The sequence below is a fragment of the Pseudophryne corroboree genome, chromosome 9, assembly GCF_028390025.1.
Source record: "Pseudophryne corroboree isolate aPseCor3 chromosome 9, aPseCor3.hap2, whole genome shotgun sequence".
NCBI classification, from domain to species: domain Eukaryota; kingdom Metazoa; phylum Chordata; class Amphibia; order Anura; family Myobatrachidae; genus Pseudophryne; species Pseudophryne corroboree.
The window spans coordinates 194,056,307-194,079,327 of NC_086452.1; the positions used below are offsets into that span (position 1 = coordinate 194,056,307).

The window sequence follows — 23,021 nt, forward strand, 5'->3', positions numbered from 1 at the left end:
GGAGGGACTTTTATTGAACCCAAAACACGTGAGCTCTGATGCCAGGAGGATGATGAAGTGTCTCATTTTTGTTTCCAATCTTGGCAGGAAATACAGAGCTCGTGCTCTGAAGTACCCTGAAACCGGAAGTGCAGGTGGTTTCCGTTTCAAAGGAAACCAAACCAAACATCTCTAATAGGGGGTGTCTCTTAGCATTGAGCTAAGTCTGACATTGATTTCCAAATTCTCATCTTGAAAAACAAATTATGATGACAACCACCAATTAACGAAAGCTGAGATTGTGGAACTGGTTAGGTGCTCTAACTGCACTGCATTTTGTTTTTTTACAGGACACTGGTGCCCATCCAGTTCTTGGATGTATAGTCATGATACTATCATTCTTACAACCCATCGCAGCTCTGTTTCGTCCAGACCCAAAAAGCAGCAGGTAATGTAAATATATCTATGGATGGAAACATTTTAATTTAGCTATAGCACTACAGTCTGATTGTTTGAATCCTGGGTTACACAGCTGTGAAAAACCTGAAGAATAAAACAAATATCTAATTCTCTTTTGATTATTAAATGGTGTGACTGAAATAGTAACTTAGAGAGAACAATTAAAGTTCTGTATGTGACTATCTGAACATGTATTTTAATCACAGACGGTTCATCTTTAACTGGGCGCATAGAGTCAACGCACTAGTGATAAAGATACTAGCAGGTAATACTAGAATATTTGTGTATATTTCTATCTAATATATGTCTACAGTTACTTTATGTGTTTTATTTAGACTGTAAAGCAGGGGTGGGGAACCTCAGGCCCGCGGGCTGTATAAGGCCCGCAAAGCCACTTGATCAGGCCCGGCCAGGCTCACCTAACCGAGGAAGATGCTGGGCGCCTGTTGAGATTTTGTTACCAGCGGGCACCTGGCTCCTTCTCCTCAGCAGCAGCTGGAGGCAGGAGCTCACTCCTGAACTCCAGCTTCCAACTCAGGCAGTGTACATATGCGGTGCTCCCATAGTTCCAAGGAGCGGGCAGCCAGCGGTCCGGAAACAGGACCGGGGCTGGTGAGTATTGTGTTTTTTTTTTCTTTTAATGTGTGTGTAAGAGGCACTACTAGGGGGCATAACAACTGACTGAGGGCATATCTAATGAGGCATAACAACTGACTGGGGGCATAGCTAATGGGGCATAACAGCTGACTCGGGGCATATCTAATGGGGCATAACAACTGACTGGGGGCATATCTAATGGGACATAACAACTGACTGGGGGCATATCTAATGGGGCATATCAACTGACTGGGGGCATATCTAATGGGGCATATCAACTGACTGGGGGCATATCTAATGGGACATAACAACTGACTAGGGGCATATCTAATGGGGTATAACAAGAGACTGGGGGCATATCTAATGGGACATAACAACTGACTGGGGGCATATCTAATGGGGTATAACAAGAGACTGGGAGCAGGCTAATTTTTAAGTTGATAATTTTTGTATGACCCCAGAAGGATTTTATATATATCCAAATGGCCCTTAGTAGAAAAAAGGTTCCCCACCCCTGCTGTAAAGTCATCTTTATTTACTACCACTACTAAACCTATCACATTCCACCCATTGCCAGTGGCTGCCATTTTCCTCGGCCTGATTCTTGTGGACACAACCCCATCTCTATGGATGGCCAAGGTGATGGGTGGATTTTTTGCATGGGAAGTTCTGTTCTATATTATCCTGGAGACCATAATGCAACTTAAATCAAAAGGTGAGAAACCTGGTGTGATGTTACTGCTGTGATGTGCATAGGTGGTGGTTTAGCAGAGTTAAATGTACACCCCAGTGAATTCTGATATGATCCAAGAGCAAATACAGTGTAGTAATTGTACAAGTGACATTACAGCCTTACTTATTTTTACACTGGTAGAAGAGTGTGTAGATGGGTGGGTTTCAGACAGATCGCCAGCCAGTGACTGTCTCTAGGATGCAGTAAAAGTGCAGGTGCTGTGGCAGCGGTTAATGGCATCACTGGTCTAAGGAGCCTAAGGGGGGATGTCAGTTTCCCACTATGCCACTCATACATATTAACAAGATGGCATCAAACATGTTCAGTAATGGAACTGGTGGCCATCTTGGTAACTTAATGAAGCATTATTCCTGGAGGAGTCATATAAGAGACTTCTAACACCCCCTAACTACAAGCTTTTCCATCTTACACAAGCTCAAAATGCAACCGAACACCCAGCAACCTGTAAGAAAGATGTGGTTAGGCATATAAAAGAACATGAACATATAAGACAACTGTGGTTTGGCTTTCTTAACTGAAACATCAGCAAGACTCCTCTCACTGACAACATAGGATTTTTGAATTGCTGTAACTCACAAATCTTGATGTCTTTTTTGTAATTGTAACTCCTAAATCTTGTGCAGTCTCTCTTTTTTTTTTAATTATGACTTCCATTCACACCAATCAATCTTTTCACTTTGGTATTTGAATCTCTTGAGCTACACATAATGTAATGCAAAAACAAAAACACAGATAGCGCTGACAGACTATAATTAAAAAAATATATTATTATCTTTAAAATGGTATCTATTATAAACCTTTATAGCTGATTTTAATATATGCAACAATAATCAGTTCACAAAAAACACAGTAACCGCATAAGCAATTACATCCACAGCAATACAGACACAATAATTTCTTACAATGATCTTGTAGCAGAATTCTAAAGAGATATTTGTATCCACCTATAAGTTGATGCCAAACATTTAGACTTCTTTATAGGGCAGTTGCCACAAAGTCTCTCATATAAAAGAATTTGTTGCAGTGTTAGTAATTAAAACATTTGTATCCAGCTGGAAGGATGTTAGATAGTTAAATAATGTGTCCCTTTAGCATAATGTAATGTTTGCAAACTCCTCATCTTATCGTCTAGGTTGCTTGCCACTATTAGATCTAGCAGATGATGTTTTCTGTAATTGAACTTCTACACTGGTAGTCTTTGGTTCAGATGTATCTCCAAATACTGGCATGTCTATTGACACATATTTGTTCTACATGTCAAAGTCCAGCCCTCCTGTAACTTGTGTTGTCTCTTCAGATACAACATCCCTTGACTTTACAGGTTTTCTGGCAGCAGCCAAGCATGATGCACTTTCTTGATTTTGAATTCAGTTTGCATCTTCTCTCTTTTGTTATATGGACATAAACAGTACTTCCAAATGATCTGAGATGTTTCAAACTTGGTATTGTCTTTGAACAGGCTGCAATAGGTGTTATGTCTTTTAGGACAACTGTAGAACAATGCTTCTTTAGGTGAACTGCTGCGGACATTTCTTTCATCCAATACTGTTTCTCTAGTCCTGTATCTTTCAGCATACATCTTACTTTCTCCACTAGTGTACAGTTTGATTGTTCACTAACACCATTTTGATCAGGAGTGTAGGCCGGATTATAGAGCGGAGGATGAGCAGACACATATTGGGAGCCCCCACATTTTGCTGCAGATATTTCTCCATCCTAGCTTGCTTCTGGTAGAGTTGCAGAGTATTGCATTACATCTGCTGTTGGGAGACATAATGTAATACATCAGAGACCGCTGATGCACACACCAAAGCTGAGAAACAAGGAATGTCCATTCCTTGCATTAAAATGCATTACACTATTTTTTCCTAATTTCTGTTTTTTCACTATATGTGGAAACTCAACTTAGAGGGAGAGTGTTTGACATAAAGGAGGAATGGGGACACGGATGATCGCTTATGGCGACTGGTTACAGAGATGCATTGTTCCACCTGACATATTAGATATTTGAACTGAAGGAGTTGGGACATTTTTTCATTAACCCATTTTGGCCCGTGTGGGTAGTTTTCTACCTAGAACTTTACATTTTTTTTACTAGACTAACGAATGCAGCAAATTGAAATGTGTGTGTATATATATATATATATATATATATATATATATATATATATAATGTGTGTGTGTGTGTGTGTGTGTATATATATATATATATATATATATATATATATATATTCTCATAATGTTAGCAATCACATACTGTTATTTCAACCCCCCATCCCCTTTTTAGCAACTTTATTTGAATCTACGAGTAACACTACATAAAATTAAACATTTTTATATAAAAAGTTAAACATTTTTAAAACAGAAACAAAATAAAAAGTATTCCTGTGTCAAGATGTCCATGGATAGTAGTCACCACATATGTAATCATTTTTCACCTCACGTGCACCACACCTGCATACCTCCCAACATGACCCTCTCCAGGAGGGACAGAATGCTCTGCTCCTGGACTTTTATCTTAATTTATGATTGCCATCACCTGTTTTGAACAAGTTAATGGATAATAAAGTTGTTTCAGCACAGGTGATGGCAATCATACATTAAGAGGGAAGTCCATGAGCAGAGCATTCTGTCCCTCCTGGAGAGGGTCATGTTGGGAGGTATGCACCTGTGTTATCTGCATGTAAAAATCAGTGGGTAGTTTTCTAGCCATTGGGCCAATAAATTTAGTCATTTTGGAGCATTTTTGTTAGACACTGAAATTTGATACCAGATAGTGTGTTTACTTTCACTTTCTATCTGTGGCTGAACAGTTGAGCACAGGAGAAAGCCAGAGAGTGCAGAGCTACAGCAATATACGGCCCCAGCCACACAGTCTGCTACACAGGATAAAGGTAATGGGAGGCAGAGACATGGAGAGGGGGTGCAGTGGGGAAAAATGACGCTGAAATGTACATATGGGATTATATTTACAAAGGTGAGGGTTTTTAGAAGTGGAGATGTTGCCCATAGCAATCAATCAGATTCTACTTATAATGTATGTAGCACCTTCTAGAACAGTGGTTCTCAAACTCTGTCCTCAGGACCCCACACAGTGCATGTTTTGCAGGTAACCCAGCAGGTGCACAGGTGTATTAATTAATCACTGACACATTTTAAAAGGTCCACAGGTGGAGTTAATTGTTACTTGCGATTCTGTGAGGAGACTTGCAAAACATGCATCGTGTGGGGTCCTGAGGACCGAGTTTGAGAACCTGTGTTCTAGAATATAATAGCTAGAATATGATTGGTTGCTATGGGCAACATCCCACTTCTAAAAACCAACACAAATATACCTCATGGTGTCTGACTAGTATGTTATGTTATCTTTAATATTCAAGCAGTAGAGTTTTACTGTATTTTATATTTATTTATTTATTCATTCATTTATATCTATTATATTTTATATATTTGTTTAAAAAATACATGTAACTTTGGAGTAACATGTTTAGAAAAGATAAAATACAAGATAAACTAGAGTTAAGGGCCCTACAGACTGGGCGATCCGCCGCCGAGCTGCCCGACCGCCGGTATGGCAGACGGGCGGCGGGGGGAGGTGACGGGGGAGTGATGTTTCTTCACTCCCCCCGGCGCCATAGCAATGCATGCTAATATGGACAATATCGTCCATATTGGCCTGCATGCATAAGCGTTGGGGCCGCGCATCGTTAATCGTTGGTGACTACACACTGCACGATATGAACGAGTTCTCGTTCATTAATGAACGAGAATATTCATATCGTGCAGTGTTATCTGCCAGTGTGTAGGGCCCTTTACTGTATATTTATATGATTTATACTGGATTAGACCATTCATTTATGCAGCAAATAGGAAGTTAATGCAATTTGGTGTATTTTCTCGCAATTTCTTGATCGATGAGCACATGATCCCCTATTTCACTCGTCACTCATGTAAAATGTTCATTCACAGGAAGCCTATTAGATTCGGATTCAAAGCCTGGTGTCTGTGTTCTGCTATTGGTTACTTGTACCAAACCTTGGGGGTAATTCAGACCTGATCGCTGCAGTGCATTTTCGCACAGCGGGCGATTATCGAATGGCTGCACATGCGTATGCACTACAATGCGCAGGCGCGACAGATAGCAGCGACAGGATGGTGCGAAAATTTAGATTGCACTGGCGTTCGCAAGGTGATTGACAGGAAGAGGCCGTTTGTGGGTGGTAACTGACCATTTACTGGGTGTGTCCGGAAAAACGCAGGCATTCCCAAGTGTTTTCAGGAAGTGTATGTGACGTCATCTGTGGCACCAATCAGCCTGATTTCTTTGCACTGGAGGAGTTAGTCCTGGGCTGCGCACAGACTGCACACACTGGAAAAAAAACATTCGATGGTCAGTGAGTTGCGAACGGATTTGCAGCTCTCCGCTGACTGAGGTACATTTTTGCACGGCGTACACATGCGATCGCACACTTGCATGGGGCAAATTTACACTCCCGTTAGGCGGCGACTATCTAATAGCAGGGCAGCAAAATTTGCAGCACAGTGATCAGGTCTGAATTACCCACCTTTATTCTGTAGTAGAAGGGAGGTAATTCAAACCTGATCGCTGTGCTGCAAATTTGACCTTCACAGTAATGCTTGAGGCATTTACTGAATTGGTATTTACTCAAAGAAGTGGTGGTAGCCACTTTTCACCAATACTCTTTCAAACATGATGGCAAATGCTTGGAAATTACATGTTTTGGTAGCAAGAAGAGAAAAAAACAGCCTTTCTGCTGCAGGGTACACTGGGCTCCACAAGGAATAACATCGGGGTGTAGAGTAGGATCTTGATCCGAGGCACCAACAGGCTCAAAGCTTTGACTGTTCCCAAGATGCACAGCACCGCCTCCTATATAACCCCGCCTATGTGCACAGGAGCTCAGTTTGTAAGTTGGTACCATGTAGTAAGCAGGCAATCAACAGGGGGGCTGCCATTGCAGCCCATATTATAGCTTATTCAGAAGAAAAGAAGAACTTTTGAAGACTTCAAGGGCTGCAGCTTTTATGTATGTCAGCTAAGACATCCTTTGCTGCAGCTCCATCACTCCCCCAGCGGTGCTGTATACTCCCGCGCACTGGTTGCCGATTAACTACAGCGAAGGCTTCAGTGTCCTTCTGTTAGTCACACACACTCGCCGCTGACCTCTGGGATCACGTGGCTGCAGGTACAAGAGGAGGTAAGGGGTCTCTTTGGCCCGCTTTGTCAAAGTCGAAAAATATCATGATGCATATCCCTTGTACTAACCCCTCATGCACATGCACGCTGCTCATGCACCTGGTCCCCCGTGCGTACACATACCCGCAAGTTGCGTAAAAGACGCTCCAGCGTCTCGTGCGCATGAGATGTGTATTTACAACGGAGTTTGTGAGCGTATAGCGTGCGACTCGATCGTAGCATATTTAACCCAAATAGTGCATTTGATAGATAATATTCCCCTAGACCATGTCAGCGAGTATGATTAGTTTAAACAGTTCCTGGACAGAGAGATTCCTCTTTGCATGATAGGAAGGGTCAGATAAAGGTTGAAAGGTGGTGTCTAGTATCCAGCTGTAGGGTATTTTAAGGGTAACATTCCGATGTTAGTTAGGAAAGGATCGCTCGCTCCTGCGTATAGTTATGTACAGAAGTAGATTATGAACATTAACTGTATTTGCTGTAAATTACACATGCGGCGGGAATCCAGAGGATACCACCCACAAGAGCAGTTGGGGAAAGACACAGCCCACCTGTTCAAATCCACCTATGACCTTTGCTGTAATGTAGAGACACATCCCTGTGTCCAATGAACAATGAGATTACAGTGACTATTGTATTGTGTATGCATGTTGTGTATATAAAGACCACTGTTGCCTGGCCAGCCTCAGACTCTGAAGGCTTTCTACCTGAATAGCTGAGGACTGGATCCAGGTTGCGCTTGCGAATGATTTCCAACGTATGTATATTCTCTGTAGCCATTGTTCATCTTTATTCTCTGTTATTCTGTTAGATTTCCTTGTTAGCTTGTAGTGTATAACTTCTATCTGTTTTCCCCTTTTTCTCTGAATAATCCACTGCGGTGTTAGAGCTGCTGTGGTTTTACCAAAATCCGGTGTTGTGTTTTCACTTTCCTGCAAAGGGCTTTCTATTAATCGCTCTAACAGCATAAGCATTGTTAAAGGTTTAAAGGTATTAACATCGTTACAGTACATTGCTGCCAAAGGTTTAAAGTATAAGCATATATATATATATATATATATTTTGAATCATTAACAAGGTTTAAAGGTTATCAACTGTGTGTGCGCCCGCTGTGTGTATTCCGTACACTTAGCGCAGCGTGTGTACACCAAGTGCGTACCACGTGCGGGACTCTGTACGCAAATAGCGTACAAAGTGCGTAGCACGTGCACGTGGTCTAGCGGCCATAGCGGCTCCACGGTAATAGTGTATAGCTTTATGTTTTAAGGTAATAATTGACATTAGCTTTTAACCGCGATCCGGCGCGGCCGTGGGAGGCGGGCCCCGCGCGCTGGCGTGGACACTGTAAAGGGCAGCCGCTCCACTAGTCACCGGGACACAGGGCACAGGTGGGTGTTTTTCTCTTATAAAAATCCCGTTTTTAATAAGCCCGCAGCGCCCGGTGGGGAAGCCAGCAGGGGGATATGGCCTGACCTGTAGCCTCTCCCCCAGCCCCAGGGCGCCATTTGGGTAAATGTTCCTGCCCTGGAGCTGCATATCTCTCCCTCACTCCCTGTCAGCTGCCATCACAACAGAGCTGCGCTGTTCCTGGGACTGCTGGGGCAAATCCTCCTCGCCAGTGCTGTGCATTTTACAGTACACTTAAGTATTCTACCTGTCAAGGGACGGTGCTAGTTAAGAGAGTGCATACATTCAGGGCTGTGTGGTACAAACAACCTGTGATATACATCCAGTATCTACTGTGTTTTGTTATAGCTACTGTTTACATATATAGGCATACTGAGTATTACTTTGTATTGCTGGCAAAAAAGGTGCAGCGCAGCGGCGGGACGCTGCACGAGCATGCATCTCAAAACACACAGCCCTTCACAACATAGGGTGCTGGGCGCGGGGGCGCCCTGAGCTGCATGGAAAATCCTTACTCTCACTGGCAAAACGGTAAATACATGTATAGCCTCTGATTTACAAACCCCAGCCAGTATAAAAATCATTGTTGCTGAGACAGGATCGCGCCATTACAGGGGGCGGGGCTTCTCCTCAGACTTGCCAGACACTCACTCAGCGCCATTTTCTCCTGCACACAGAGAGAAGCTGACAGACGCTGTTTCCTCTTCATAACAATGCTGAAACAAGTCGAAACTGGGGATTTGAGAGGGGTGTACCCCAAGTTAGCAAAAAGCATTCAATGTATGATAATTGCTATTAGGGAGGTGTTAGAGATTATAGAAACAACACCTGAACCTGAGGAAAAGGCTTATTTTAATTTAAATAAGAAACTGGTGATAACTTTTCCTCCTTCAAAGGAATTGAATACATTCTTTAAAAAATCCTGGTCTAACCCAGAAAAGAAATGTCATATTCCTAGAAGAATACGTTTAGCGTACCCCTTTCCTGAAGAAGACAGGTAAAGATGGGAGTCACCCCCCATGGTAGACACCTCAGTTTCTAGGTTGTCTAAGAAAATCATTTTACCTGCCCCAGGGTCGGCTTCGTTAAAGGAGCCTGCTGACCGTGAGTTAGAGACTAACTTAAAAACCCTTTATATGGCTACCGGAACGTTACTCAGGCCCACCATTGCTTGTGCATGGGTAGGTAACGCTACTGAAAAATGGTCAGACAACTTGCTAGAAAATATAGACACAGTTGATAAGGATGATATGGTATTAACTCTCGGTCACATAAAGGATTCTGCAGGAAGCTATAAAGGATATTGGTTTATTAGGATCAAAATCCTCAGCTATGGTGATTTCAGCTCGCAGAGCACTGTGGATTTGCCAATGGAATGCAGATGCAGAATCAAAAAGGAATATTGAAGCGCTCCCCTACAAGGGTGAGGCGCTATTTGGGGACCAGCTGGATGCCATGATTTCAACGACTACCTCAGGTAAATCAGCATTTCTTCCTTATGCAGCGGCACCTGCAAAGAAAGCATATCATTCGCATCCGATGCAGTCCTTTCGGCCCAACAAACATAAAAAAGCCAAAGGTACCCCCTTCTTCGCAGGAAGAGGGCAGGGAAGAGGTGAAGAGGTAGGAAACCTACAACAGCATCAAGATCGCAGGAGCAGAAGTCAGCTCCTGCTTCTGCTAAAACCACAGCATGATGCTGGGGCTCCCCTGTGGGAGTCTGCTCAGGTGGGGGTGCGTCTAAAACTCTTCAGTCAGATCTGGGTACAATCAGATCTGGATCCTTGGATACTACAAATAGTATCCCAAGGTTACAAGTTAGAGTTTCAAGATCTCCCCCCATGCCAATTTTTCAAATCAGCCTTACCAGTTTCTGTTCAAGACTGAAGAAATATAACTGAAGCAATACAGAAATTATGTCAGGATGAGGTAATTACCTTAGTCCCTTGGCTACAACAGGAAAAAGTATTTTATTCAAGCCTGTTTGTGGTACCGAAGCCGGACGGCTCGGTCAGACCGATTTTAAACCTAAAATCGTTGAATCTTTACCTAAAAAGGTTCAAATTCAAGATGGAGTCCCCGAGAGCAGTAATCTCCAGCTTGGAGGAGAAGGAATTTATGGTGTCGGTGGACATCAAGGATGCTTACTTGCATGTTCCCATTTACCCTCCACATCAATCATACCTGAGGTTTGCGTTTCAGGACTGCCACTACCAGTTCCAGACATTGCCATTTGGGCTCTCCACAGCACAGAGAGTATTCACCAGGGTGATGGAAGAGATGATGGTTCTCCTTCGCAAGAAAGGAGTCAACATAATTCCTTACCTGGACTATCTCCTGATAAAAGTGAGATCCAGGGAGAAGTTAGTGCAGAACATTGCACTATCCCTGACGGTGCCTCAACAGCACGGTTGGATCATAAACTTTCCAAAATCACAGTTGGAAACGACGATGAGATTATCATTTCTGGGAATGATACTGGACACCGAGGTACAGAAAGTATTTCTACTGGTGGAAAAGGCTCTGGAAATCCAGAAGATGGTCAAAAATTTTTTGAAACCAGCATGTGTGTCGATTCATCAGTGCATCCACCTGTTGGGGAAGATGGTAGCAGCCTACGAGGCTCTACAGTATGGCCGATTCCATGCCAGGGTGTTCCAGTGGGATCTACTGGACAAGTGGTCCGGATCACTTCTACACATGCACCAGAGGATACTCCTGTCGACAAAAGCCAGAATCTCGCTCCTGTGGTGGCTATGCAGTTCTCACCTCCTAGAGGGACGCAGGTTCGGGATTCAAGCCTGGATCCTAGTGACCACGGATGCAAGTCTCCGAGGTTGGGGAGCAGTCACGCAAGGGGAAAGCTTCCAAGGAAGATGGTCAAGTCAAGAAACACTTCTTCACATAAACATTCTGGAGTTGAGAGCCATTTACAACAGCCTTCTACAAGCAGCGCATCTTCAAGATCATCCCATACAGATCCAGTCAGACAATGTAACAGCAGTGACTTACATAAACCGTCAGGGCGGAACGAAAAGCAGAGCGGTAATGGCAGAGGTGACAAAAATAATCCTCTGGGCAGAAAGACATGCAAGAGCTCTGTCAGCAATCTTCATTCCGGGAGTGGACAACTGGGAAGCGGACTTCCTCAGCAGACACGATCTCCATCCAGGAGAATAGGGCCTCCACTAAGAAGTCTTTGCAGAGGTAGCAAGTTGTTGGGGTGTTCCTCAAGTAGACATGATGGCATCTCGTCTCAACAAGAAGCTTCAGAAATATTGTTCCAGGTCGAGAGACCCACAAGCAATAGCAGTGGATGCACTGATGATCCAGTGGGAGTTCCAGTCGGTGTATGTGTTCCCTCCAGTTCCACTTATACCAAAAATTCTCAAGATCATAAGAAGAGCAAAAGTTCGGGTGATCCTCATTGTCCCAGACTGGCCAAGGAGGGCTTGGTATCCAGATCTTCAGGAGTTACTGATAGATGATCCTCGGCCTCTTCCTCTTCGCGAGGACCTGCTTCAGCAGGGGCCGTTTGTTTATCAAGACTTACCGCGGCTACGAGTGACGGCATGGCTGTTGAGCACCAGATCCTAGCCCGAAAGGGTATTCCCAACAAAGTAATTCCCACACTTATTCAGACCAGGAAAGGAGTAATGTCTAGACATTACCATCGTATTTGGAGAAAATATGTATCTTGGTGTGAATCCAAGAATTCTCCAACGGTGGAGTTTTCAATTAGGACGTCTTCTCCTATTTCTACAGGCTGGTGTGGATGCATGCGTAAGATTGGGATCTATCAAGGTCCAAATTTCGGCCTTGTCCATTTTCTTTCAGAAACAGTTGGCTTCCCTTCCTGAGGTTTCAAACATTCGTGAAGGGGGTTCTGCGCATCCAACCACCATTTGTGCCTCCTACGGCACCATGGGATCTTCACATGGTGTTGCAGTTCCTTCAATCAGATTGGTTTGAACCTCTACAAGAGGTTGATTTAAAGTTTCTCACTTGGAAAGTGGTCATGCTGTTGGCCTTGGCATCCACAAGGCGGGTGTCTGAGTTAGGGGCCTTGTCTCACAAGAGCCCTTATTTGATCTTTCATGAAGATAGGGCTGAACTAAGAACGCGTCAGCAATTTCTTCCAAAGGTTATGTCTCCTTTCCATATGAACCAACCTATTGTGGTGCCAGTGGCTACTGACACCTCAGCTGTTTCAAAGTCCTTGGATGTGGTCAAAGCTTTGAAGACTTATGTCACGAGAACAGCTCGTATAAGGAAAACAGAAGCATTGTTTATCCTGTATGATCCCAACAAGATTGGGTGTCCTGCTTCTAAGCAGACAATTGCACGCTGGATCAGATGTACGATTCAGCATGCTCATTCCACGGCAGGATTGCCGATACCAAGTTTGGTAAAGGCCCACTCTACGAGGAAAGTGGGTTCTTCCTGGGTGGCTGCCCCAGGGTGTCTCGGCTTTACAGATTTGTCGAGCAGCTACTTGGTCAGGGGCAAGCACGTTTGCTAAGTTTTACAAGTTTGACACCTTGGCTGCTGACGACCTTAAATTTGGTCAGTCAATTCTGCAGGAACATCCGCACTCTCCCGCCCGTACTGGGAGCTTTGGTATATACCCATGGTACTAAATGGACCCCAGCATCCTCTAGGATGTTCGAGAAAATAGGATTTTAATATACCTACCGGTAAATCCTTTTCTCGTAGTCCATAGAGGATGCTGGGCGCCCGCCCAGTGCTCCTTTTTCCTGCATTATGTTTTTTCTTCTTGCACAAGTTATCACGTGTTAAGTTGCTATTCAGCAGTTGCTGTAAAGTTATTCATGCTCGTTGGCATGTTTTGAGTTGTATGCCATGTTGTGCGGCATGGTTGAACGATGTGAGCTTGTGTGAATCTCGCCAGTAGCTTAAAGTAAATCCTTCTCTCAAAGTTTGTCCGTCTCCTCAGGCACAGTTCCTATACTGAGGTCTGGAGGAGGGGCATAGATGGAGGAGCCAGTTCACACTGTAAAAAAGTCTTAAAGTGCCAAAGGCTCCTGCGGACCCGTCTATACCCCATGGTACTAAATGGACACCAGCATCCTCTACGGACTATGAGAAAAGGATTTACCAGTAGGTATATTAAAATCCAATTTTTTCCTTGTGATTTATAGTCACTTTCTTTTTATATATATATATATATATCTCCTGGACTCCCGGTTTGTGCTGGCAGGAAAGTCACACTACACTGGGAATTCTTGCTAGGTATATCGCTGCTAAAGATTGTACCAGGTTGCCTGATATTGTGCTTATATTATGTCAGCTACATGAGGCAACGGAGCTGGGGCTTCTCCCACATTGCGTGGTGGTGATGCTGCAGACATTTTGGACGAAAATATGGCAGCAGAGAGTTCAGGTTCAGGGGGTTCCTTACCCCCAGTGGGTCTGTAGCACCGGGGGTAACAAATGATCCACCTTAAGCTACCTTTTCCACACTGTTAAATACGCTAGTAACTAAACTGACGCCCCCTGTGGGACCACCTGTGCCAATGCAACAGTTTATGGTTCATGCAATTAATCCGCCATGGGCGGATCAAATCTCAACTCATTTACAGCACTTGAACCGGTCACTGACTAAATCTAAATCTCACTCTCACCCACCTAAGACTAAGACATCTTCTAAACGGGCCGCTACTTCCTCACAATCCACTGCTATTCCGGACACATCCTCTGAGGAGGATGGTGCATATACTGACCCCCCAGACACTGACTCAGATGCTTCTGATGGGGAAGGGAAGTCAGTGGTGGATGTCCCTGATTTGATTGAGGCTATCAGGCTCATTCTTCAGGTCTCTGATGAACCTGAGCTGTGGTTGTCTCTAAAAATCCAGACAGATTTAAATGTAAGTAATTGGTTAAACAAGTTTTATCTCATTCTCAACACCTGGCTGACATTCGTCAGGAATCCTGGGAAAACCCGGGAACGAAATTCACACAGCATAAGAGACTGTTGGCTCGCTAAAACGAAACGAGAGGGCCGAGGGAAAATACTTTTAGCCTTCTGTGCAGAAGGCGCCGTACTAGGTAGGCAAGCTGTTTTAGCCACAATCTTATTGAGGTCTTCTCCAAAGAGAATGTCTCCCTTGAAAGGAAGCACCTCCAGGGTTTTCTTGGAATCCATATCCACCGACCAGGATCTCAACCAAAGGATACATCTGGCCAAGACGGACGTAGTAGCAGCCTTGGCCGCCAGCAGCCCAGCATTGGAGGCCACCTTCTTAAGGTACAGAGAAGCCATGGTAATATATGAGACATTGTCGAGCATGCTCAGATGCGTTGTAAGGCAGCTCCGCCTCAAGCTCCTGAGCCCACGTCTCCACAGCTTCAGCAGCCCATGTTGCTGCAATGGTTGGCCTATGCACAGCCCCCATTAGGGTGTACACTGCTTTCAAACAACCCTCCACACGTCTATCGAGTTAAGCCAGGTGATAGGCCAAGTACAAGTGTTCAGCATTTTCATTTGTAGAATTCCAGATAAGTCTAAATGTTGCAAAGTTTGCCATAGCAAGACTCCATTTATTTGCAAAAAGTGCAATGTGAGTTTGCGTCCAAAATGTTTTGAAAAATTTGCAGCCCATACATGAGTACTTACCTAACATTTACTACTGATTAATACTTTTAACATACTGTTAATACTCAATACTAATAAATATTGTTATTATTAGGGGTTTATTTATTTTCTAGTAAAAGTTGTTTTTTCTCCAAAATGACTTAATCTATTGGCCCGTTGGGTAGAAAACTGCCGAGTCTGTTTCTCAGAAATCGTTACAACGAAAAAATATTTGCCACCAGATTTTTCTTAATTGGGTCAAAATTAGCCATCCCTCAAGATATCTCAAAAAAATTTCAACCGATTCAGGTACCGGGCCAAAATGGGTTAAGTAACATGACTACTGCATCTTTTCATTCCCATTCAGATTGTTTGGTGATATTTAATTGTAAAGCTAAGGAGAGCGCCAAGGGATAACTGGTTTGGAATTTGTTGAAATTAAATGTGCATACTGTATTGCTTATATTCTGTGTTTAATTATCCATGCAAACTAGTAATAATTATTTGGAAAAACTGTTTTATTTATAGCTTCCACTCCTAAATGGTACTAAAAGTTAGGCAGGAATTATTTAGAGATAACCCTTAGTAGTCATATTGTAAGATGGAAGACCTCTGGTGTTTAGCATCCTAAGGGGAATTAAGTTAGACCCGATAATTTATCAGGCGTGAAAAAGGGGGTTGGCTACAAGCTGTAACAGTCAGAGCTATTCAATTACAGCCCCTTTTTCACGCCTATTAAATTAACTATTTTCATGCACTAACCCATAGAATCCGGGATAAGTTCCCTGATTTATGAGTAAGTGAAATGGCGGCACCCAAAAACATGTGGAACAAGCAGTAGTGGAGTGAACCTCAATGGCGCGAAGCTGCACGTACACTATAGGTATCTGGATAGATGTCCCCACATTTAAAACCAGAAAGACCAGTACATAGAATTGACACCTACAGTATGTGTATCCAGGGTGCTTAGAACAATACCGTCATAACAAATTCAAATATGAAATTGATACAATAGATAACAGCTCGACATATCATTCTGGTTGATCTACAGATCCTTATTTGAGCCTATTAAGGAGGGAATCTGGATGATGTCTAGAGGTAGATTTCATACTCATGCAAAAAAGAAAATAAAAAAACAAAAATGTGTAGTACAGGCTATAAGAAGTTAACACAGATAGAAAACACTTGGTGACTGGTATTCTCCTCAATAGGATAAAGGTGGCATACCCTACTCAAACTATATCAGGTGCGATTGTGTATATAAAGATATCTTTTAGTAGAAAGTTTCCTCCAATAGACTCTTTCGTGACAAAGCATGTGCAAATATACAACCAGGCAGTACTGATTAAGATGAGCGTACCCCAGGATTCACACACAAGATGTGATTAGAAGCACCTATAAAGGTATCTTTAGGCTGGAATCGTGCAATAGACGGCGTACCCCAACTCACACAATATGTCGTATGTGGACTCCTATCATGGTATCTTTTGGTAGCTCCAGTAAGGTTCTATGGGGCTGATTTATTAAGCCTGGTGAAGTGATAAAGTGAAAGGTGATAAAGTCCCAGCCAATCAGCTCTTATCTACCATGTAACAGGCTGTGTTTGAAAAATGACAGGAGCTGACTGGCTGGAACTTTATCTTCATCCACTTTATCACTTCACCAGGCTTAATTAATCTGCCCCATAGTCCCTCTTGGGTTCTCTGTGCAGGATCATAAATTTCTCATTTCAACCACTTTGATGTTTTTTATAAAAACAATTTATTCCACAAAAATAGTAATCCAAAAGCACAGGATAAATTGTCCATATACACAATAGTAAAATACACAATAGTAAAAAAACAAAAATAAAAGAATTAAAAAAGCAGATAAAAACTTTGGGAATAATAGAAGAGATGGGAATCAAATTACCCTTTTTTCCCTTCTTTTAAGGAAAAAAAGCAATACTCCATCAGGCTACTCACAGTCCAGATGCCTAAACATGTCCTTTATTGTGGAATTGCAGACTGCCTTCGGGGCTAATTGGATAGTCCCGGGGGATCAGTTAGCCTGTGGTAAATTACTACGGCTAATTGAACCCCCCCCCCCCCCCCCATCCTAAGATTTCTGGCTTAGGGCTGTGTACAAGTAGCCTAGTGTATAACATTATACTCACAATTTTTATGTGTTCTTTTTATCCTCAGATATATATGAAAATACTAATAAAAAGGTAAATTATTTTGTATTTTTTTGTTGTTATTAATTATTGCATTGTTTCCTGCTATACAACCTCAGTATTTATACTCTTCAATACTTTGTGTGCTGTTAGTGATAGTAAGGCTGATGCACAGTTAAGCTAGGTACACTCTTCAGCAATGCACCAATGATCTGTCAGACTGCTCATTTTATCTTTCAGTGTAAAAACCAGTGCACACAATAGTCAATGACTGCTCCGATCGGAACGATCTTATGAGAATACCTGATTTGCTGCTATGAAAACCAGCTTGCAATTTCTTTAGAAATTTCGTGCATGCAGCCCTGATCAAATGAGCTGATCCAAACAAACATTAGTCCGATAAACAGTTATCAGGCCAAATGGTTGAAAATCAACTCTTTTCCCGATTATTCTATAGTTTGTACCCAGATGAATTATATAACACTTATCATGCTCCAGAAACAAGCATCTGCATTTACAGGCTATTCAGAATCGTATGCATCTCCACTATGACTGAAAGGGTATAACTGGGTGACAGCAGGGTATTCACATGTAAGGTTAGTTAGGGTATATTCAGTTCATGTTTACAAAATTGCTGGCTGTGATGAGTTATACAGAGATTCATCTGATTTCACACAGCTCTCTTGTGTCAATGATAGGCAAGTGCATGCCGATAATGATTGCAGGTATAAAACCATGTGCACAGATAACGTCAAGGTTACATATGTGAGTAAATATATAACTCAGCATGTGGGCAACTATTCACCTTTAGGGGCAGATTCAGCATGGATCGGTATTGAGACAGAATTTGCGATTGTCTCAAAACTGCTACTGCTAAAAATCGCATGCGAAGAGCTGCCCTGAAATGGGAAAAAAGCGCCCACCAATGCGATCGCAGAACTGCGATCCATATGCAGAATCAGGGTACCGTCGACCGTTGCGGTTGTCACAGAGAATTGACCGCATTTTTGTCATTGATGCACATCACGCCCCATTACACCAATTATATTTATGGCATTGCTTTTTCAATTACTTTTCTCTAGCATCCATAAGGGATATTGGGGACAGATTAGTTTGATGGTCCAAAGGAGCCAGTGCACTTTAAATTTCTTCAACTGGGTGTTTTGGCTCCTCCCCTCTATGACTCCTCCTACAGCTCAGTTTAGAAAAAAGTGCCCTCGGGAGAGGATGCACACTCTGCAAGCTCCAGAGTTTTTTCTTCAATTTCTTTTTTAAAGTTTTATTTCTTTCGGTATGCGGTTTGGGCAGCAGCATACCTGCACCGTGGAGGTTAGGGGCGGGGGTGGTCACCGGCTTCTTGAGTTGCAGAGCCACTTCCCCGCTGCAGGACCACTGTCCTGAGGGGCTGTTTGTTCAGTGGGGCATGGAGCCTTGGCTGTCGCAGCCGCAGCATGCTGCAAATCCCTAACGCTGCCTGAAGGTGATCATTGGTGGTGAGTACTAACCGGGGGCCACACTAGGGGGATTCCCCGGTTTAATGTGTGGCTGAAGCGCGGGTGAGGCATACGGGTCCCTCCTGGGGGGGACCCGCTATAGCCACTGCGTGAGACTGGCTAATATAGGTGTACCAAACATTTATGTGAGGTTACGCACATAGGGAGGCATGGCCAGTATAAATATTCAGCAGTAGCTCCGGCGCCATGACGGGGGGGGGGGGGGGGCGGAGCTACACGAGAGCGAGCTCAGTGGCATTTTGGCGCCTTCCTCTGCATAGCAGCAGCAGACTCATCAGCTCCTCCATAACAGTCCCTAGATTGCTGGTACCGGGTATAGAGGGGAAGAGTCGCTATATTTGTGCACAATAACAAATCCCTCTGAGGGGTTTTTCATATTACAGTCTCACTGTGTTTACATACAAAAATGCTGACAGCCTCACTGGGGCTGTGCAGCGCTGGGTGCGCTAGGGTCCTCTCTACTGTGTCTGCTCTCACATGCAATATGGCAGGCTTGTAATATATATATATATATATATATATATATATATAATATCAGGCTATGTTGTATGTGTATTATACCTGTTTTCTGCTTCACAATGGTAAACCAGAAGTCATATAGTGTATGTCATTGTAGATTCTCTCCTAGTTCATCTTGCTCAATATCATGTGAGCAGTGTGCTCAGTCATCTCAGAATGCTGATATCAATGTGGGGGAGAGTCCAGAGTCGTCCTGGTTGGGGCCTATCAAAACTATGATGGCTGATATGTCATCTCAACTCACTGCAAATGCCAATAAGACACAGGAACTGCAACAAGCATTGGCAAGTCTAACTGCTAAACATCTCCCCCTGTCTGCTAAAGGTGCACAAAAAAGTGTTCTCTCTGCACTCCTATCAGATACTGATGATGATATACAGGATGATGGGGATGATGTGGACCCTGTAAGTAGGTATTCCACCCCTACCCTGGGTATTGAGCCCCTCATATTGGCTATTCGGGATGTGTTAAAGCTCCACCTGGAGGATGCTAATACTCAGCAGTCATTTTTCCTCCCACAAGACAAACTGACAGTCACATTTCCTGACTCCAAGGAATTGGATGACTTATTTAAAATAGCCTGGAAGAATCCAGATAAAAAAATCATGTGTCAAAACGGTTTTTGCACAATTCCCCTTTGCCCCTGAAGGCAGAAAATTCTGGGAAGAGTCTCCAGCAGTAGAAGTCTCAGTCTCTCGCCTTTCTAAAAAGGCGGTACTCACCGCTTCCGGGCTCCTTTACGGTGAAGGACCCAACAGACAGGAAAATTGAGACCACACTGAAATCTGTCTACACTGCTGCATGTGTAGCTCAAAGACCGGTCATTGCAGGTTGCTGGATGACACACGCAATTCATTCTGGGGCTAATCAAATTAAGGAAGGTCTCTCGGGTGATATGACCTTAGTTAATACTGTTACTTTCCTGACTCACATTTAAGACACAGCAAGAGTCCTCTGTGACTCCCTTAAAGAGATTGGCAATATTAATGATAGGACCACGGCTATGGCTGCGCACAGAGACATATGGTTACGTCAGTGCATTGCTGATGCTGACTCCAAACGTAATGTGGAATCTCTTCCCTTCACAGGTGAATGGCTCTTTGAAGGTGAATTGCATGGATTTCCAAAGCTACTGCTGGAAAATCCACATTTCTCCCTTCGGGGGCTCCACCTGCTAAATGTACCTATCCAGGATCATCTACTCAGTCCTTTTGGTCCTCCAGATTTCGATCTAGGGCCAGAGGGGCCTCCAACACAGCTAGAGGCTCCAGAGGAAAGACTAAGAAACCAGCCATTGCTGGAACTCCGGACCAGAACACTAGTTCTGCTTCCGCAAAGACTTCAGCATGATGGTGCCCACCCACCCCGAGGGGATCTCATGGTGGTAGCTCGGTTACATCACTTCAGCCACATCTGGGACGGTTCCTGCCGAGATGCTTAGGTAAGGGACCTTATCTCTCAGGGTTACAAGCTGGAGTTCGACGGTATTCCTCCCCAATGATTTTTCAAATCCGGCTTACCAACTTTGGAAAGTATGCGTGGTGTGCTACTACTGGCCATAAACAAGTTGGTCCAGTCCCAGGTCATTGTTCCAGTACCCCTACTAAAACAACAACAGGATTACTACTCCAGTCTGTTTGTAGTACCAAAACCAGATGGGTCTGTGAGACCCATTCTGAATCTGAAGTCCTTGAATCCTTACCTGAAGGTTTTCAAATTCAAGATGGGTGATCGCAGGCCTGGAACAACAGGAATTCCTAGTGTCCCTGGATATCAAGGACGCTTACCTACATATCACAATTTGGCCTCCTCACCAGGCATATCTGAGGTTTGCCCTACTGAACGATCACAACCAGTTTCAGGCGTTACCCTTCGGCCTGTCTACAGCTCCGAGGGTGTTCATGAAGGTGATGGCAGAAATTAAGTTTCAGCTCAGGGTCCAGGGGGTCAATGTAATTCCATACCTGGATGATCTCCTGATAGAAGCGAGTTCCAAGGAGCTTCTATTGCTCCATATAGATCGCACTATCCAACTTCTGTCTCACCACGGGTGGATCCTCAATCTGCAGAAGTCCCACCTGCAACCGTCTCAGCGACTCCTGTTTCTGGGAATGCTACTGGATACTGTAGCACAGAAGGTGTTCCTCCCAGAGGAAAAGGTGAGAACACTTCAAGAAATGGTTCCCATGGTACTCCGACCTGCTGGAGTCTCCATTCATCTTTGCCTAAATTTATTGGGAAAGATGGTGGCCTTGTACAAGGCAATTCAATTTGGAAGGTGTCATGCCAGACCGTTCCAATTGAACATCCTGAACAAGTGGTCTGGTTCCCATCTTCAGATGCACCGGATGATTCGGCTGTCACCCCAGGCCAGGATTTCTCTCCTGTGGTGGCTAGTCTTCCAACTTGCTGGAAGGTCGACGCTTTGGGATTCAGGATTGGATCCTCCTCACAATGGATGCGAGTCTGAGAGAATGGGGAGCTGTCACCCAGGGGGCGTAGTTCCAGGGTAGGTGGTCTGCCCAAGAGGCCCTACTTCCGATCAACATTTTGGATCTGCGGGCTATCCACAATGCTCTGATTCAGGCATCCCCTCTACTCCGAGATCAGGCAATCCAGGTTCAGTCGGACAATGCCACGGCGGTGGCGTACATCAATCGACGAGGAGGGACAAAAAGCAGGGCCTGCATGCGAGAAGTGTCCAGAATACTCCTCTGGGCAGAAAGAAATGCAAGAACACTGTCCTCAATTTTCATTCCGGGAGTGGACAACTGGGAAGCGGACTTCCTAAGTCGCCATGACCTCCACCCGGGGGAGTGGGGACTACACCCTCAGGTGGTTAAACAAATCATCGACCGGTGGGGAAGCTCACAGATCTATTTGATGGCCTCTCGCATCAAAAAGAAACTTTGCTGCTATTGCTCACGAACCAGGGACCCTCAGGCGAACGCAATGGATGCGCTGATGTTGCCTTGGCCTTACCAGCTGGTCTACCTGTTTCCTCCGATTCCGCTGACCCCGAGGGTGCTCAGGCGGATCAGACATCGAAGAGTGGAAACAATCTTGATTTCCCCGGATTGGCCCTGAAGAGCGTGGTACGTGGCTCTTCTGGACATGTCCGTAGAGGACCCTTGGCCTCTATCGCTAAGAAGGGATCTTCTTCAACAAGGACCGTTCATCTACCCGGACTTACAGCAGCTTCGTTTGATGGCATGGAAGTTGAGCGGAACATCCTAGCTCACAAAGGGCTTTCCAAAAAGGTCATTTCCACTATGGTGCAAGCCAGAAAACCTGTGACGTCAAAACACTATCATCATATCTGGCGGAGATGCGCAGTAAAAGGGTCACCCTGCTTCAAAGCAGTCATAATAACATAGTAATTGAGGTTGAAAAGAGGCAAAATGCCCATCGCATTCAACCTGTATTTTGTATTAAGTTGAGTTGATTGTACTGTACCTGCTGAAGAAAATTTTATGACTAGTTAACAACTACAAATCACGTTACACCCGGATTAACAACGTCAATATTTTAAATGTTGTAACCTTGGATATCCTTTTCAATCAGAAATGTATCTAATCCCCTTTTAAATACATTTACAGAGTCCACCATTACCACGTTCCCTGGCAAGGAATTCCACATCCTTATTGCCCTAACAGTGAAGAACCCTTTCCTCCGTTGCGTACGGAATTTTCTCTCCTCCAGCCTCAGCAAGTGCCCACGTGTCCTAAACAGAGTTCTTTTAATTAATAATTCCTCTGATAACTTTGTAGTGCCCCTTTACATATTTGAAGACATTAATAATGTCTCCTCTTAGACGCCTC

General features: G+C 43.9%; 1 protein-coding gene across 4 annotated transcripts in view; it reads left to right on the forward strand.

Annotated features, from left to right (window-relative positions):
• The window catches only part of LOC134957844 (putative ferric-chelate reductase 1), a 265,125-nt gene that overhangs the window by 236,817 nt on the left and 5,287 nt on the right, over window positions 1-23,021 (forward strand). For 3 of the 4 annotated variants that reach the window (XM_063940058.1, XM_063940057.1, XM_063940059.1), the window contains 5 exons: window positions 330-427; window positions 645-703; window positions 1,613-1,750; window positions 4,603-4,683; window positions 17,196-17,221. In XM_063940058.1, the coding sequence (XP_063796128.1) occupies window positions 330-427; window positions 645-703; window positions 1,613-1,750; window positions 4,603-4,683; window positions 17,196-17,221 (402 nt within the window). The remainder of the gene's footprint in view (window positions 1-329; window positions 428-644; window positions 704-1,612; window positions 1,751-4,602; window positions 4,684-17,195; window positions 17,222-23,021) is intronic. The other variant, XM_063940060.1, reaches the window with a different exon arrangement.